This window comes from Gopherus evgoodei, chromosome 15, assembly GCF_007399415.2.
Source record: "Gopherus evgoodei ecotype Sinaloan lineage chromosome 15, rGopEvg1_v1.p, whole genome shotgun sequence".
In the NCBI taxonomy this organism is placed as follows: Eukaryota; Metazoa; Chordata; order Testudines; family Testudinidae; genus Gopherus; species Gopherus evgoodei.
In genome coordinates, this window is record NC_044336.1 from 2,224,389 (window position 1) to 2,243,436 (window position 19,048).

The 19,048-nt window shown below is 48.0% G+C and overlaps 2 protein-coding genes across 2 annotated transcripts in view; both read right to left on the minus strand.

The window, feature by feature from the left end:
* LOC115635684 (zinc finger protein 239-like) overlaps positions 1–7,726 on the minus strand; it is an 861,693-nt gene extending 853,967 nt beyond the window's left edge. Inside the window, exon 1 of the mRNA XM_030534814.1 lies at positions 7,548–7,726. Coding sequence (XP_030390674.1) covers positions 7,548–7,573 — 26 coding nt within the window. The 5' untranslated portion in view covers positions 7,574–7,726. The remainder of the gene's footprint in view (positions 1–7,547) is intronic.
* Positions 363–11,440, minus strand: LOC115635671 (zinc finger protein OZF-like). Its single transcript, XM_030534761.1, has 4 exons — positions 11,176–11,440; positions 6,889–7,015; positions 6,182–6,295; positions 363–1,707 (listed from the first exon to the last, which is right to left on the minus strand). The coding sequence occupies exons 2-4, from the start codon at positions 7,013–7,015 to the stop codon at positions 404–406; spliced, it is 1,545 nt and encodes a 514-aa protein (XP_030390621.1). The 5' UTR covers positions 11,176–11,440; the 3' UTR covers positions 363–403.
* Between the last annotated feature and the right edge of the window lie 7,608 nt (positions 11,441–19,048).

Sequence of the window (19,048 nt, forward strand, 5' to 3'; positions counted from 1 at the left end):
AATTAAGACTTGAGCAATAACTGAAGCTCTTCCTGAAGTACAGGCATTTATAGCATGGTTTCTCAAACTGGGATACAGGAGTCCGCAAGGGTACTCCAGTGGGTCAACGAGTCATGTCAGGGGCCGCCGGCCCCATTGATCAACTCCTCCCCCTCCCTTCCAGTACCTCCTGCATGCCACAAAACAGCTGTTCAGCGGTGTGCAGGAGGCACTGGGCAGGAGAGGGAGGAGTGGGGGTGGGGATCGTTTGGGGGAGGGGGCAGAAAGAGGCAGGGAAGAGGAGGGGCTGAGGTGGGGGCTTGGGAGAAGGGGTGGAGCGGGGGCGGGGCCTGTGGCTGAGTGGTGGGGGGGGGGCGGGGGGGTCCGTGAAAATTTTTAAATCAAAAGGGGTGTCCTTGGGTTGTTAAAGTTTGAGAACCATGGATTTATAGGGTTTCTCACCAGTGTGGAGTCTCCCATGTCTAATAAGATGTGCCTTCCGACTGAAGCTTTTCCCACAGTCCAAACACATATAGGGTCTCTCTCCCGTGTGCAGTCTCCTATGAGCTGTAAGATTTGAGCTCCGACTGAAGCTTTTCCCACAGTCCAAGCATTTATAGGGTCTCTCTTCTGTGTGGGTTCTCTCATGGCTAGTAAGGCCTGAGCATTGATTGATACTCTTCCCACAGTCGCGTTTACAGGAGCTCTTGCTCGTGTGGATTCTGCCATGGTTAATAAGGCCTGAGCGCTGACTGAAGCTCTTCCCACAGTCCAAGCATTTATAGGGTTTCTCTCCAGTGTGGATTATCCTATGGCTAATAAGATTTGAGCTTCGACTGAAGCTTTTCCCACAGTCTAAGCATTTATAGGGGTTCTCTCCCATGTGGATTCTGCCGTGGCTAATGAGGCCTGAGCGCTGACTGAAGCTCTTCCCACAGTCCAAGCATTTAAAGGGTTTCTCTCCAGTGTGGATTATCCTATGGCTAATAAGATTTGAGCTCCGATTGAAATTCTTCCCACAGTCCAAGCATTTATAGGGTTTCTCTCCATTGTGGATTATTCTATGGCTAATAAGATTTGCACTCCGACTGAAGCTTTTCCCACAGTCCAAGCATTTATAAAGTCTCTCTCTCATGTGGATTTTCCCATGTCTAATAAGATTTGAGCGATGACTGAAGCTTTTTCCACAATCCAAGCATTTATAGGGGTTCTCTCCAGTGTGGATTCTGCCATGGTTAATAAGGCCTGAGCGCTGACTGAAGCTCTTCCCACAGTCCAAGCATTTATAGGGTTTTTCTCCTGTGTGGATTATCCTATGGCTAATAAGATTTGAGCTCCGACTGAAGCTTTTCCCACAGTCTAAGCATTTATAAAGTCTCTCTCCAGTGTGGATTCTCCCATGTCTAGTCAGATTTGAGCGATGACTGAAGCTTTTCCCACAGTCCAAGCATTTATAGGGGTTCTTTTCTTTCTCACTTGTCTGCTGAACTGTGGTTTCTTTGGAATCCTTGCCTCCTTCCCCACATCCAATAGATTCATACACTTTATTCCTTTGGCAGTTTCCCAGCTTCCTCTCTGACCTGTGCCAATTACTCCAGCCTTTTCTCTGTTCCAAGCACTGGGAAAAATTCCCTTCACCTTTTTTCAGTAACATCCCTTGCAGTTCCACTTGTTCAGGACATACTTGCAGTAGATTCCCGTCCTCGTTCTCACTCGTTATCTCATCACCTGATGGGGGAGAGAGAGAATATAGGCAGGAGTCATTGCCTGGGTCAGTACAAAGGACAGAAAGGGGAATAGCAAAGAGGGAAAACACAACTCAGTAACTGTTGAAGAGACTGAGAATTTGGATTCTGCTTCCAAATCCCATCCAAACATTCACAGGGAAGTGAAATCATGGAAAAAACTCCTGACAGCTAACAAGGTCAGTGGACACGGAGCTGCAGACAGGGGAGTTTGAGAGGGAATTTGACAGAGGGAGGCTTACGATGGTTAGGAAGAGTGGCAACACCTGTGCCAGCACTGCTTCTGTCTCCTCCACCTGTGCCTGTAGCCAGACAGAGCACCTGAGCATGGATGCTTCTATCCAGATCCTGGTGTGGTTTTGCAGGGACTGTAATTTGCAATTTCCACTTACTGATATCCAGGCTGAGGGGGGGCATCCAATGTGAAAGATGCCTACTGGTAGAATCTCTCAGGCAGCAGGTGCGAGAGCTACAGGAGGAGGTGGCCAGGTTGAGGAGCATCCGAATCCATGAACAATTCCTGGACAGTGTCCATGTGGAGACAGCTGAGGTAGCTGTCCCAGTACACAGGACTGCTGACACACCACTGGTGGAGGAGGAGATGGCTCAGAGTGGACACTGGCAGCTGGTTACTTCTGGCAGCGAGCTGTGCTCCCCCCTGCTGAAAACCCTCCCGCCGTGGTAATAGGTAACCGTTATGCTCTTCTTGATACCAGAGAGAAGGAATCACCCCCTACAGTAAAGGAAGAGAAGCCTCGTACCCCTAAGGCTGGGTGGTCTGCTGCCACTACTGCAAATAGGAAACGTAGGACAGTGGTGGTTGGAGACTCTCTGCTGAGGGGGATGGAGGCGCCTATCTGTCGCCCTGACATTTCATCTCGGGAGGTATGCTGCCTGCCGGGGCCCCGTATCCGAAACATTACAGAGGCATTGTTGAGGATTATCCAGCCCTCTGACTACTGCCCCATGCTACTCATCCATGTGGGCACAAATGATACTGCGAGGTGTGACACTGAGCAGATCAAGAGTGACTACAGGGCTCTGAGAGTACGGGTGAAGGAGTTTGGAGCGCAGGTGGTATTCTCTTCGATTCTTCCTGTCAAAGGTAGGGGCCCGGGCAGAGACAGATGCATCATGGAGGTGAATGCCTGGCTGCGAAGATGGTGTCACCAGGAGGGCTTTGGCTTCCTTGACCATGGGATGATATTCGAGGAAGGACTGGTAGGCAGAGATGGCGTTCACCTTTTGAGGAGGGGAAAGACCCTATTTGCACACAGACTGGCTAACCTAGTGAGGAGAGCTTTAAACTAGGTTCGATGGGGACAGTTGAGCAAAGCCCACAGGTAAGTGGGGAACATGGAGACCTGGGAGATGGGTCGGAAACAAGAGGGAGCGTGGGCTATAATGGCAGAGACAAAGGAGAGTCAGGGCAAAACTGGGAGGCAAGATCAAGCCAGTATCTTAGATGCCTATATACAAATGCGAGAAGTATGGGTAATAAGTAGGAAGAACTGGAAGTGCTAATAAATAAATACAACTATGACATTGTTGGCATCACTGAAACTTGGTGGGATAATACACGTGATTAGAATATTGGTGTGGATGGGTACAGCTTACTCAGGAAGGATAGACAGGGGAAAAAGGGAGGAGGTATTGCCTTATATATTAAAAATGTACACACTTGGACTGAGGTGGAGATGGACATAGGAGACGGAAGAGTTGAGAGTCTCTGGGTTAGGCTAAAAGGGGTAAAAAACAAGGGTGATGTCGTGCTAGGAGTCTACTACAGGCCACCTAACCAGGTGGAAGAGGTGGATGAGGTTTTTTTAAACAACTAACAAAATCATCCAAAGCCCAAGATTTGGTGGTGATGGGAGACTTCAACTATCCAGATATATGTTGGGAAAATAACACCGGGGGGCACAGACTATCCAATAAGCTCTTGCATTGCATTGCAGACAACTTTTTATTTCAGAAGGTTGAAAAAGCTACTGCGGGGAAGCTGTTCTAGACTTGATTTTAACAAATAGGGAGGAACTCGTTGAGAATTTGAAAGTAGAAGGCAGCTTGGGTGAAAGTGATCATGAAATCATAGAGTTTGCAATTCTAAGGAAGGGTAGAAGGGAGTACAGCAAAATAGAGACAATGGATTTCAGGAAGGTGGATTTTGGTAAGCTCAGAGAGCGGATAGGTAAGGTCCAGTGGGAATCAAGACTGAGGGGAAAAACAACTGAGGAGAGTTGGCAGTTTTTCAAAGGGACACTATTAAAGGCCCAAAAGCAAGCTATTCCTCTGGGTAGGAAAGATTGAAAATGTGGCAAAAGACCACCTTGGCTTAACCACAAGATCTTGCATGATCTAAAAAATAAAAAGGAGTCATATAAAAAATGGAAACTAGGACAGATTACAAAGGATGAATATAGGCAAACAACACAGGAATGCAGGGGCAAGATTAGAAAGGCAAAGGCACAAAATAAGCTCAAACTAACTATGGGAATAAAGGGAAACAAGAAGACTTTTTATCAATACATTAGAAGCAAGAGGAAGACCAAGGACAGGGTAGGCCCACTGCTCAGTGAAGAGGGAGAAACAGTAACAGGAAACTTGGAAATGGCAGAGATGCTTAATGACTTCTTTGTTTTGGTCTTCAAAGAGAAGTCTGAAGGAAGGCCTAACATAGTGAATGCTAATGGGAAGGGGGTAGGTTTAGAAGATAAAATAAAAAAAGAACAAGTTAAAAACCACTTAGAAAAGTTAGATGCCTGCAAGTCCCCAGGGCCTGATGAAATGCATCCTAGAATACTCGAGCTAATAGAGGAGGTATCTGAGCCTCTAGCTATTATCTTTGGAAAATCATTGGAGACAGGAGAGATTCCAGAAGACTGGAAAAGGGCAAATATAGGGCCCATCTATAAAAAGGGAAATAAAAACAACTCAGGAAACTACAGACCAGTTAGTTTAAGTTCTGTGCCAGGGAAGATAATGGAGCAAGTAATTAAGGAAATCATCTGCAAACACTTGGAAGGTGGTAAGGTGATAGGGAACAGCCAGCATGGATTTGTAAAGAACAAATCGTGTCAAACCAACCTGATAGCTTTCTCTGATAGGATAACGAGTCTTGTGGATAAGGGAGAAGTGGTGGATGTGGTATACCTAGACTTTAGTAAGGCATTTGATATGGTCTCGCATGATATTCTTATTGATAAACTAGGCAAATACAATTTAGATGGGGCTACTATACTATAAGATGGGTGCATAACTGGCTGGATAACCGTACTCAGACAGTAGTTATAAATGGTTCCCAATCCTGCTGGAAAGGTATAACAAGTGGGGTTGTGCAGGAGTCTGTTTTGGGACTGGCTCTGTTCAATATCTTCATCAACGACTTAGATGTTGGTATAGAAAGTACGCTTATTAAGTTTGCAGATGATACCAAACTGGGAGGGATTGCAACTGCTTTGGAGGACAGGGTCATAATTCAAAATGATCTGGACAAATTGGAGAAATGGTCTGAGGTAAACAGGATGAAGTTTAATAAAGACAAGTGCAAAGTGATCCATTTAGGAAGGAAAAATCAGTTTCACACATACAGAATGGGAAGAGACTATCTAGGAAGGAGTACGGCAGAATGGGATCTAGGGGTTATAGTGGACCACAAGCTAAATACGAATCAACAGTGTGATGCTGTTGCAAAAAAAGCAAACGTGATTCTGGGATGCATTAACAGGTGTGTTGTGAGCAAGACACGAGAAGTCATTCTTCCGCTCTACTCTGTGCTGGTTAGGCCTCAGCTGGAGTATTGTGTCCAGTTCTGGGCACCGCATTTCAAGAAAGATGCGGAGAAACTGGAGAGGGTCCAGAGAAGAGCAACAAAAATGATTAAAGGTCTTGAGAACATGACCTGTGAAGGAAGGCTGAAAGAACTGGGTTTGTTTAGTTTGGAAAAGAGAAGACTGAGCGGGGACATGATAGCAGTTTTCAGGTATCTAAAAGAGTGTCATCAGGAGGAGGGAGAAAACTTGTTCCCCATAGCCTCTAAGGATAGAACAAGAAGCAATGGGCTTAAACTGCAGCAAGGGAGATTTAGGTTGGACATTAGGAAAAAGTTCCTAACTGTCAGGGTAGTTAAACACTGGAATAAATTTCCTAGGGAGGTTATGGAATCTCCATCTCTGGAGATATTTAAGAGTAGGTTAGATAAATGTCTATCAGGGATGGTCTAGACAGTATTTGGTCCTGCCATGAGGGCAGGGGACTGGACTCGATGATCTCTCGAGGTCCCTTCCAGTCCTATAGTCTATGAATCTATAAGGTGGGTGGGAATCCGAGCTGCATCTGCCATGATGACCTGACATCTGCAGACCATGGCCTGACCTGGGTGAGATGAGGCAGAACTGCGGGGGCTTGGATTTTCAGCTTTTTCCTTCACTTGCCATATAGTTGTATAGACTTCTCACCTGTACAGGTGCCTCTTGAGAACTTCCTTTCCTCGGAGGCCAGGAGATCTGGGACCCACGGCTCTTCCCCTGCTTCCAACAGGACAATCAGGTCAGGTTTGGGAATGAGGAGTCCTGCTCCAGGGCGAAATCAGGCATGGTGTGAGTGCACTGAGGATCACACATTGAATTTAAACTGAGCCCATGATTTGCTAGGGGGCTATGGGGTCTGAACAGATGGGAACATTATCATTGAGCCTCCTTGGGAGAGGCCGATGTCTGGGGGAGGGGGAGTTGTGAAACCCTCAGTAGGAGTTTTCAGGATGTGTGGTCTGGGGGACTTGCTGAGGCACACACAGAGCTCTAATGTTATACCCTGCATACGTCTAAGCATCCAGAGGCCAGAGCCCTCCCAACAGATGGAGCTAGTCCCAGGAAGGGAGGTGTATAGAGATCTTGGTGTGAGTGAGAATTAATGCAGATAGGTTAACACATTGTTCCTGCCTCTGTGAAAGATGGAGGAATGGGGATGAATTAACATGTCCATCAGGTTCATGACTCCCCTACCCTGTTGCAAGGGGGATGGAGGTGAACAGCTCTCTCACACGCTGGAGCTGTGGACTATGTGACCCATTCCCATCTAATGTAACTGACCAGGGAAGAATCTGACCAGATGCAGAAATGCAGGCCCCATGGCTTCAAATAGCTGAGGGAACAGGAATACTTACCCAGTGACGTCACAGTCTCATAATTCGCCTGCATGACATCCCTGTAGAGGGCTCTCTGACCAGGGTCCAGCAAAGCCCCCTGCCCCTCAGTGAAATACACAGCCACCTCCTCAAAGGTCACCAGCATCTGAAACAAGAGGTGTTCCCCACTCAAAACTTGCTGCCCCAGCCACAATCCCACTATTCATGGGGGAAGATGCACAATAAGACGACAGCTCTGGGAGGACGAGAGGAAAATACCACACCCACCCTGCTCAGAGTGGCCAGGAGGCTGCAGGGAACAGAGAGAAGGTGAGGGCTCCTTGTCTCTCCCAGCAGAGGGGGCAGGGTTTTCTCATTTGCCACACACCTACTGGGCACAGGCTGACACAGAGCTCTGTGCAGAGGACAGGAATCCCAGCACCTTCCCTTTGTATTTCATTGCAATCTCTGCCGATGGGTTCAGGCTCCAGCACTCTGGCCTGTTTTCCCAACCTTGTCCAGGGGGTTGTTTCCTGTTTCAGAAATGGGGGACTCTTCATGCCCCCCCCCCACCTCCAGCCCTAGGCTGAGCATGTCCCAGCAGGATTATCACACCCTGTCCCTCTTGCTGCCTCACCCTGTGTATTTCCTGCCCCTCCCCCTCTAAAACAACCCTCCCCAACAGCTCCCCACAAAATCCCTGAGCTGGATCCACCACAGCCATTTCCCTTCCCCGGCCCCTAGGAAGATGAGATGATGTGGAGCAAAACAGGGTTGTTGTTCTGCAGCCTGTCAGGGTGAGAAGGGCAATTGGGGAGGTTTTTGAATTAGTGTTAGTCCATTTCACACCCCGATTCCCCTCAGGCTCTTTCCTTGCAGACAGACACTCTGGACTCCTCCATGCTGGGAAAACTCTCAGTTACATTAATACAGCACAGATCTGACTCCTCCCACCAGGACTAAATCCATGAGACTCTTTAAAACCCTCCAAGGAACAGAGTCTCTGAGTTAAATGCTAGAAAAGAGCAGAATCAAAAGCTCCAGTTTGGGAGATTTTCCCCAACACTGTCCCTGAGGACAGCAGATTCCCCTGGCAGCACAGGCACTAGGCAGAGGCAGGAACTGGCTTTTCCTCTCTCTGCTCCTCACCTTCTCCCCAGGAAAGTCAAGCTGGGTTTGAAACAGGGTTGGAACCAGTTTCCTCACTTATTGCTCCTGCTGCCCCTTTCAGTCTCTTCACTCTCCCTTCTGCATAGAAGAGCTGGTTACTGTCCTGCCACTCCTGTGGGTGTTTCCTCTCCAGTAGCTACTGTCACTGCTAAAAGGAGTGTGAGCCTGGGTGTATTGGAAGCAGCAGCTCTGGGACTCACAGACACCCAGGAGCAGAGATGGGGTGACGAGGGGCCATTTGTGCAGTCACTTTCCTGCCTGCCCCCTGCACTCACCCTCGGAGGTCAATTTCATCACCTGCAGTCTCTGGCTCAGCAGATGATGCCAGCAAAGCCCTGGGCTGCCCCAGGGTGATAGTTCCAGTCACAGGAGAAAGTCCCCCCTCAGCTGGGCACAGAAGGGGCCTTAGTGATAGGTGTTCCAGCATAGATTCCGTTTGGCAGCAGCAGTAGCTGCTCATCCTGGGCTCCCAGATCACAATGGAGGCAACAGCATCTGCCCCAAGAAGTCCAGCTACCTCTAGGGTTCCAGTATCCTGAGCACAAAGAGAGACTGACACTGACCTATTTGGCCTTAGCAATTACCAGAGCCACCCTGTGCTGCCCCTGCAGCCCCCAGGAACAGTCAGGCCAATGCTGATCTCATATGCCCATTGGAACTCAGAGGGAGGGCTAGCTCAGTGGTTTGAGCATTGGCCTGCTAAACCTAGGGTTGTGAGCTCAATCCTTGAGGGGGATCTAGGACAAAAATCTGTCTGGGGTTAGTCCTGCTTTGAGCAGGAGGTTGGACTAGATGACCTCCTGAGGTCCCTTCCAACCCTGATATTCTATGACTCATAGTGGAATTGGAGAACCAGTTCAAAACAGTATTTCATACATTAACTGGAACCAAATTTCAACCATAAATTTGTTTTACCAACTCAACCTCAATGGAACTGAACAAAAAGAAGTGGTGTTACCAGTTAAAATAAAGATTCAGCATTTTTTAAGCTCATTATTAAAACAAAAAACAAAAAAAACCCACACCTACAGGGATCTTATTTTCATTTAAGAGAACACAACAAACTAGTCAATAGGCCGGTGAATGCAGAATGGCCTGCCCCAGGACAGTGAGAAGAGATTTAGAAGAGAAAGGGGCCAGACCACCAGAGCAGGGAGGGAGAGGGGAAGCTTGGGAACTGCCTGCACACCATGGTAGGCAGAAGAGAGGCCATAGGTAGATGAGCCACCTCGGAGAAGCCTCCCTGGGGAGAGAAGAGGTGGGATGCTCTCAAGGCCCTGAAGTTCATAACTGCTCAAGTCCAAGGGCAAAGGTAATGGCTCCCCAACCTTCTCCCCTTGGATCTCCTTCCACCATCCTCAGCTCCTGGGGCAGCTCCTCCCTCCAGTTGCTCCACTTGAAGCAGGGTTCATGCTCCAAACTCCCTTCCCCACTGAAGACAGCTGCAGGGCCCACTCCCAGCCTCCCAGGGCACTGTCTGACACACGCCTCCAGCCCCTACCCCAGATAGATATGTTTCTCTCATACATATATCTTGATGCTAGATATCAATCCCCACTGTCAGCACAGGACATAATCAAGGCAAAATTTAATTACACCATAACATGGATGAAGATGGAAATGTCTGAGTCACAAATAATGATGTCACAGAATCAATGTCAGACACGTCTGAAATTGAAAGATTAATTGGAACTTCTTCTGAAAGCTTGTGAAATCTCCAAAAAGGAAGCAATATCTGGATGAAGGAAAGCCCCCAAAAAGGATTGGGCCAATTCCTGATTCATTTGCAGATGGACGACATCTCCATAAGAAAGATAACATACCAAATTACTGGGAACATCCAAAAAATGTCATGCCCATGCTAAATCAAATAGCAAAAATTGTGTTGCTGGAACTGCCAGTACAAGTGAGCATCAAAAGAAAATTTCCAGATCTCAAATGTATCCTTTAACTGCAGAGATCCAATATGACAAAACAAACGTTTAAATATGTTATTTTGGCTTTCTCAAACACATTGCTTATGAAAAAATAATCATGTATATTTGACAACACAAAAATGCTAGGAAACCCCATGCAAAGTTAAAATTACAAAATAAATAAATAATCAAAAGAGTTTCCATTTTAAGTTGCAGCTCTCTTTCATGGATTTACCTCCAGTGAGATTGAAATAGGGATTTAAACTAGTAACTGAAGTTCTATTTTTGTTTCTTTGGGTGGCTTGAACCAGAAAAGAAATCGAATCTATTGAATGGAACCAAACCTGCATCAAACCAAAACAAATACCAGTTGGATTCCCTGCCTGTTCTTGCTAGCAGTGACTCTAGTTTGACACAGAAATCAGAGTAGGGCCTTGTTCAGTCCTGTCAGCTCCAAACATTTATCATTCAGGAGTCACCCCCCCCCCCCGAAACAATGAGATTGTTTAAAAAAACAAAAACAAAGACTAAATTAGGATCAAAGAGTGGGATATTTGCCTTGTAAATTCTGAGCCCTTAGGGGGAAATCCGCTGCCCCCATCCCCATCCATTGTTTGACCATGTCTAGAGAAAAAGGTTTCCTACTGGCTGCTGGGTGGGGCAGCCTCCTATCCCATGGGCCGGGGGAGCTGCCATTGTATCTCTCACCATGCCTCTTCCTTCTTCTATTCTCAGGCTCTCCCTTCCCCAGCCAGTCTCTGCGTGCTCTCATATTCTCCCTGCAGCCTCCCCACGGCCCCTCTCCCCACAGCCCCCCCTTTTCCTTCTCTTTATCCCCCCCCACTCAGAATTTCCTTCTATTCCAGCTCTGTTCCCCTGCGCCCCAGAATTCTCCCCCTGCCCCCTGATTCCCTCAGCCTCCTTCCAGCAGCCCCACATCCCTATCCCGCCCCCTGTTCACCCCCCTCCTGTCACATCACACATCCCTGTTCTCCCGACTCCTGCCCCTCCCGCATCTCTGTTCTCCCCGCAATGCCCTCTGGCTCTGAGAGCCCCCTGCCCCTCTTCAGCCCCCATCCCCAATCGATCCCTCCCACTCACGCGGGCTGGCAACCACCCTTCCTCTGGCCAATGCAGGGAATCGCGGCCAGCCCAGCTGGGAGCAGCCTGGGGCATCCCCTGCCCCTGCAGACAGGCTGCACCGGGAGCAGCGCTCCGTGGGGAGCGGGGCAGGTCTCACCTTCTCTCCACGTGGGGCTCTGCCTGGGAACAGGGCTCTGGGTCCCAGTAAGGGGGGGGGCGGGTCAGGCTGGGGTCTCTGCACTGGGAGAGTCCCTCGGGGAGCAGCGGGAATGTTCCTCTCCCGCCTGCAGCCAGGGCTCTGGGTCCCCAGCGGCAGCAGCCGAGGCCCCGGAGTCTCGCAAGGAACGCGGGTTTCACCGCGACAGAGTCACTGCAGCGACCGCAATTCACTTCCTGCTGCCAGGCTGAGTGACCCCTGGAATCGCTCCGCCCGGCGCCTCCTGGGTCCTAGGGACAGCGACACTATTCGGTTTGGCCTCTGTGTGTCTGTCTGTTATTGTAATTAGTTCTTGTATCCTCATCCCCAGGCCCCCCGACACGGGTTGCGGGGGGATAGGTGGGACAGAGGATCAGTTGTCCAGGGGCCCGGAGATTTAAAAGGCGGATGGGAGAGAGATGTATTTTTTAAATAAAAATTAAGATAAAAAACGTTAACTAGATGAGGCAATGCCATAATTTGCATAGTGGGTGCTAATGTGTTATTGGAAGGATAAAAAGTAGCATCATCAACCTCAGCCATCCCTTTCTAGGCAGTGACTGTTCTGCCCTGGGTTCCGGATTTCCTATAGTGGGGCCTGGTTACCCCCAGCATGTTCTGCTTTTGTCTGTGTGTAATAGTGTCTGATTTTGCCTGGTCTAATTTGGCCACTTTGAAAAGTTGTGAAGTTGTGTGAGTGATTAATGTTATTGGCTGTCCTGTGAGACATGTGGTGTTTGGTAACTCAGTCACGCTGTCAGTCGTTTCCCTTTTTATATTTTTATTATATTTCTGTTTCTTTCTTTATGCACATTAATCAATCAAATAAATAAATAAACAGGATTATTGTTTTTCTTTATGAAAATTAATCAAATAAAAATGATTTCATTGCAGCCTGCTGCCCCAGACCCTCCCTCTCCAGGGAACCACATTCCCTAGGAGCAGACAGCTCCTCTCAGCATTAAGGAGGTATTATGCATAGAAGGCACCATGTCAATGAGTGGACAGAGAGGAGACATCCAGATTAAATGTCTGCAGAGACTTGGGATGTGGCAGTGATGGGTTCATGGTCCTACATAGGCTGCCCAGAACGCAGAGAGGCAGGGGACATTTTTCCCAGTGACACTGACTGTGGGTGGAATTCACTCTGGTAAGAGATTGACCCAGGGAGCACTTTGTAATATGTGTTCTCTTTTCTCCACATCATGTTCACTGTCTACTAGGCCTGAGCTGAGCTGCAAGGTCTGCTCCCTTAGTTTGGGCCATGGAGTTGTCATTACTATGCCACCAGTTTCTTCTGGTGATTTGGAGAGTCAATTTAACCCGTCACTAGGCTGTAGGAAAAAATCCTCCAGTTCTCCCTCCATTTCCCTACGGGGCTGCCTGCTGCTCCTCACCTAGCCAGTGTAACTTTGCCTGCACAATTTGCCTCTGGTACCCGTTATTAACATCTGTGTATCCTCTCCTTTGCTGCCCTGTCACAATTTACTGCTTCTGCTTTTCACCATCCTACAGTCCAAGGGCAGTAAGCTGTGATGGGTGGAAGCATTTCCACCACAATCTGGTACCTTTCACCTTTCCCCACTTTCTGGTCCAGAGATACCATACTGTGATGGATGGGGTTCATTTATCTTAGTTTTCCCACCTCTGCCTTCCTCCATCCTTTAGTCCAGGGCTGGTAAATTCTGATGGATGGAGGCATTCCCAAGACAATTTGGTACCTCTCACCTTTCCCCATCCTCTGCCTTTCTCTATCTCCGAGATCAGGAGTAGAAAGTTGTGATGACTACTGGGTATTATAGACTGTAGGGCTAGCCCGCTTGCTTGCCTATATATATTTTCTTATGGGCTTCTTATTTTCTTATGGGTTTGACTATTTGTTTTACTATAACAGGTTATAATAGGTTTATAGATTTATATCAGAGTATTTTTGGCTGTAACGCAAGGGACCTACAGGCCACATCCTGTATGTTGAGCTAAGCAAAGTTAGTGTACATATGTTCGGGACCTTTCCCCTAGATAGGTGGTGATGAGCTAAAGCATAAGGTCCATATATGGTTGCAACCTTTAACATAGTGTGACAGGGCAAAGCCAGATGCGTATAGAAAAGTAGTCCTATTGGTTTCCAGGAGGTGGGCGGGTGAAGCCCACCCACTTCTAAAGGACCTCCCCTCAGCCTAAGGGGAGGATCCACAGGTCTGTGACACCAACTAATTCTGTGGGACAACTAATGAAAAAAAACAGAATCGGGAGTGAGGTCACAAGGCTAAACGAAGGGATCCTGATAGGGACACCAAGCAGAGAACTCTGGACAACGCCCACTGCTCCTCGAAAGCATCAAGGGAGCCAGCGGACGCCGCCCAGAGGAACTCTGCCTGAATGCGTGAACGGACGGAGGAGCAGAAATAGGCCCCACAGTCGCAGGAAATCCCGTCGGCCAACCTCCTCTCCCTAGTTTTGTAGATGGCTAGTTTGGCCAGGGCCAAGAGGAGGTTGACAAGAAGATCTCGCGACTTGGTGGGGCCACGGACAGGAGTGCGTAGATAAACAGGTGAGGGGAAAAGTGCAAAAAAAACGCAACATAAGATTCAAGAGGAGCAGGAACAAGGGCTGCAATCTGGTGCACTCTTAATAAATGTGCGCCAGGGTCTCTTTCATGCCACAAAAAGGGCAGGTGTTGGGGACAGGGGTAAACCACGCCAAGTACACGTCCATGCTCATGGCCCCATGAAGGAGCCACCAGTTGACACCCTGGCGGGCCTCAGGACCAGGGCAGAGTATAAGCTGGCCCACCGGGGCTATAGAAAAAAAAAAAGTAGTGGGAGATAGATATATTAGCCTCAGGTTAAACAAATCCCTGGTACCAGGATAAGTAAATGGTAGCTGCTCCAGGTCAATTAAGACACCTGGGGCCAATTAAGAGCTTTCCAGAAGGCAGGGAGGATGCTAGGTTGATTGGGACACCTGAAGCCAATGAGGGGCTGGCCGAAACTAGTTAAAAGCTTCCCAGCCAGTCAGGTGGGTGCCCATGCTAGGAGCTGTGAGTGGTTGTGCTGTTGGGGAGACTGAGCTGTACACACCATATTAGGAACAAGGAAGGAGGCCCTGAGGTAAGGGTGAAGTGGAGCTTGAGGAAGTGTGGGCTGCTGTGGGGAAGTAGTCTGGGGAATTGCATGTGTCCTGTTCCTAAAAGTCAGCTATTATAGCTGATACTATTAGGGTCCCTGGGCTGGAGCCTGGAGTAGAGGGTGGGTCTGGGCTCCACTCCTTTGCCCCACTGATTAATCAGTGAGACTGGGAGACAACAGAGACTGTGCAAGGGAGGATAGCTTCTCCTCACATCCTTTGCTGGCTTATGATGAAAATGGCTCAATAAACTGTGACCCTTGTCTCTAGAGAGAGAAGGGTTAAGTGGAGGGTCACAGTGAGCCTCTGAGGCTAGTGAAATCTGTCAGGAAATGCAGGACCCATGGAGACAAGGACAGAGCTTTGTCACAATAGATGCCTATGAATGTGTTGAAGCAGGGTGGTATGGGCGGCTACCTAAGTGCTACCTCTTTAAACTTAACAGGTACACCACAACTTGGAACTTGCAAATAACTGAAATAATTGGGTAGGACAGAAATAATGTCATTTAATATGTGTGTCTCTCATCAATATGTACAAACATACCAGTCTATGGAGTAAGGCACCCCAACATTTGTGGGTGAGGAAACTAAGTGTAGATATAGAAGGAGGGCTGAGGTGTTCAAGCCCTATAAGAGGGGTGACCCACCATGCCAAAGAGGCTTCTTCATGCTTAGTTTATTATCCTTTTGTTTATTAGTCTGTAATCTGTTCTGAATTGTAAGTTTTAAGTTAGTCAGTTAAGTAAAACTCTGTTAACTTCTTCAGTCTTCTATAGCTCTTCAGCTTCTCCTAAGCTCTGCTCTTCCCACTCAGGTATTGAGAACCAGGATCTGAGCTCTCTTAGCATGCCAGAGACTAGGCTTGTCCCTGGTATCTTACCACCAGGTTATAAGGAAGGGTGTGAGTATATTAATCAAAAGCTTTATAGTGCAGAATATCATATGTATCTCTAGAACAATATTATTGCCTTTGTAACTCTGATTATTTTGCCATTTAATTACTGTGTGATTACTATTTCATTTATCTCAAGTCTTTAAGGCTACATTTGTCTCAATGTGAGGGTCCTTGTTGTACATTCCAAGGGTCCTTGCAAACTCTGTGTAGCCTGATTCTGGGATGAAAAACCTTATCTTCTGATCAGATCAATTGGTGAGCTTATTACCCACATTACCTAAAATATTAACCCCTTAAAATCAGGCAACAGTATGCCTGTCACAATTTGCTACCTCTACCTTTGCCCATCAATGCAGTATTGCCAAATTTGGGAGATCCAAATATCATGAGACTTTAATAAAGTTTATATTATGTTTTTATGTCTGTCATGTGGTGGTTGAACTCTCCCTGCCCATCTCGGTCCCTCTGTATCCTATCCCTACCCTCCAGTATATCTACCATTCCTCCCACTTTAAGCAGCAAAGAATCTTGTGGCACCTTATAGAATAACAGACGTTTTGGAGCATGAGCTTTCGTGGGTGAATACCCACTTCGTCAGATGCATGTAGTGGAAATTTCTAGGGGCAGGTATATATATGCAGGCAAGCTAGAGATAATGAGGTAGTTCAATCAGGGAGGATGAGGCCCTGTTCTCGCAGTTGAGGTGTGAAAACCAAGGGAGGAGAAAGTGGTTTTGTAATTGGCAAGCCATTCACAGTCTTTGTTTAATCCTGAGCTGATGGTGTCAAATTTGCAGATGAACTGAAGCTCAGCAGTTTCTCTTTGAAGTCTGGTCCTGAAGTTTTTTTGCTGCAGGATGGCCACCTTAAGGTCTGCTATAGTGTGGCCAGGGAGGTTGAAGTGTTCTCCTACAGGTTTTTATATATTGCCATTCCTAATATCTGATTTGTGTCCGTTTATCCTTTTCTGTAGAGACTGTCCAGTTTGGCCGATGTACATAGCAGAGGGGCATTGCTGGCATATGATGGCGTATATTACATTGGTGGAGGTGCAGGTGAATGAACCGGTGATGGTGTGGCTGATCTGGTTAGGTCCTGTGATGGTGTCGCTGGTGAAGATATGTGGGCAGAGTTGGCATTGAGGTTTGTTGCATGGATTGGTTCCTGAGCTAGAGTTCCTATGGTGTGGTGTGCAGTTACTGGTGAGAATATGTTTCAGGTTGGCAGGTTGCCAGTGGGCGAGGACTGGCCTGCCACCCAAGGCCTGTGAAAGTCTGGGATCATTGTCCAGGATGGGTTGTAGATCCCCGATGATGCGTTGGAGAGGTTTTAGCTGGGGATTGTATGTGATGACCAGTGGAGTCCTGTTGGTTTCTTTCTTGGGTTTGTCTTGCAGTAGGAGGCTTCTGGGTACACGTCTGGCTCTGTTGATCTGTTTCCTCATTTCCTCGTGCGGGTATTGTAGTTTTGAGTATGCTTGGTGGAGATTTTGTAGGTGTTGGTCTTTGTCTGAGGGGTTAGAGCAGATGCGGTTGTACCTCAGTGCTTGGCTGTAGACAATGGATCGTGTGATGTGCCCGGGATGGAAGCTGGAGGCATGAAGGTAGGCATAGTGGTCGGTAGGTTTTCGGTATAGGGTGGTAGTAATGTGAACATCGCTTATTTGCACCGTGGTGTCTAGGAAGTGGACCTCCCGTGTAGATTGGTCCAGGCTGAGGTTGATGGTGGGGTGGAAGCTGTTGAAATCGTGGTGGAATTTTTCCAGAGTCTCCTTCCCATGGGTCCAGATGATGAAGATGTCATCAATGTAGCATAGGTAGAGAAGGGGCGTGAGTGGACGATAGCTGAGGAAGAGTTGTTCCAGGTCGGCCATAAAAATATTGGCATATTGTGGGGCCATGCGGGTGCCCATAGCGGTGCCACTGATCTGGAGGTATATATTGTCATCAAAATTGAAATAGTTATGTGTGAGGATAAAGGCACAGAGCTCAGCAGCCAGTTGTGCTGTGGCATCATCAGGGATACTATTCCTGACAGCTTGTATTCCATCTGTGTGTGGGATGTTCGTGTAGAGAGCCTCTACATCCATGGTGGCTAGGATGGTGTTTTCTGGAAGGTCACCAATGCGTTGTAGTTTCCTTAGGAAATCAGTGGTGTCACGGGGATAGCCTGGGAGTGCTGGTGGCATATGGTCTGAGTAGAGAGTCCAAATATCCAGACAGTCCTTCAGTGAGAGTGCCAATGCCAGAGATGATGGGGTGTCCAGGATTTCCAGGTTTGTGGATCTTGGGTAGTAGATAGAATAACCCTGGTCGGGGCTCTAAGGGTATGTTGATTTGTTCTGGTGTTAGTGTAGGGAGTGTCCTGAGTAGATGCTGCAGTTTTAGTGTATTCCTCAGCGGGATCTGAGGGAAGTGGCCTGTAGAATTTGGTGTTGGAGAGTTGTCTGGCAGCCTCCTTTTGGTAGTCAGACCTGTTCATGACGACAACAGCACCTCCTTTATCAGCCTCTTTCATGATAATGTCTGGGTGGTTTCTGAGGCTGTGGATGGCATTGCGTTCTGCACGACTTAGGTTATGAGGCAAGTGATGTTGTTTTTCCACAATTTCTGCCTGTGCACGTCAGCGGAAGCATTCAATGTAGAGGTCCAGACTGTCATTTCGACCTTCGGGAGGAGTCTATGTGGAGTTCTTCTTCCTGTGCTGTTGGTGGGAGGGTACCTGTGTATCAGTGCGCTGTTCAGTGTTGTCCTGAAAGTATTCTTTGAGTCGGAGACAGCAAAAGTAGGCTTCCAGATCGCTGCAGAACTGTATCATGTTGGTGGGGGTGGCAGGGCAGAAAGCGAGTCCCCGAGATAGGACAGACTTTTCTTCTGGGCTGAGTGTGTAGTTGGATAGATGGCACCGCTATGGGCACCCGCATGGCCCCACAATATGCCAGTATTTTTATGGCCGACCTGGAACAACGCTTCCTCAGCTATCGTCCACTCACGCCCCTTCTCTACCTATGCTACATTGATGACATCTTCATCATCTGGACCCATGGGAAGGAGACTCTGGAAAAATTCCACCACGATTTCAACAGCTTCCACCCCACCATCAACCTCAGCCTGGACCAATCTACACGGGAGGTCCACTTCCTAGACACCACGGTGCAAATAAGCAATGTTCACATTACTACCACCCTATACCGAAAACCTACCGACCACTGTGCCTACCTTCATGCCTCCAGCTTCCATCCCGGGCACATCACACGATCCATTGTCTACAGCCAAGCACTGAGGTACAACCGCATCTGCTCTAACCCCTCAGACAGAGACCAACACCTACAAAATCTCCACCAAGCATTCTCAAAACTACAATACCCGCATGAGGAAATGAGGAAACAGATCAACAGAGCCAGACGTGTACCCAGAAGCCTCCTACTGCAAGACAAACCCAAGAAAGAAACCAACAGGACTCCACTGGTCATCACATACAGTCCCCAGCTAAAACCTCTCCAACGCATCATTGGGGATCTACAACCCATCCTGGACAATGATCCCAGACTTTCACAGGCCTTGGGTGGCAGGCCAGTGCTCGCCCACAGGCAACCTGCCAACCTGAAACATATTCTCACCAGTAACTGCACACCGCACCATAGGAACTCTAGCTCAGGAACCAATCCATGCAACAAACCTCGATGCCAACTCTGCCCACATATCTTCACCAGCGACACCATCACAGGACCTAACCAGATCAGCCACACCATCACCGGTTCATTCACCTGCACCTCCACCAATGTAATATACGCCATCATATGCCAGCAATGC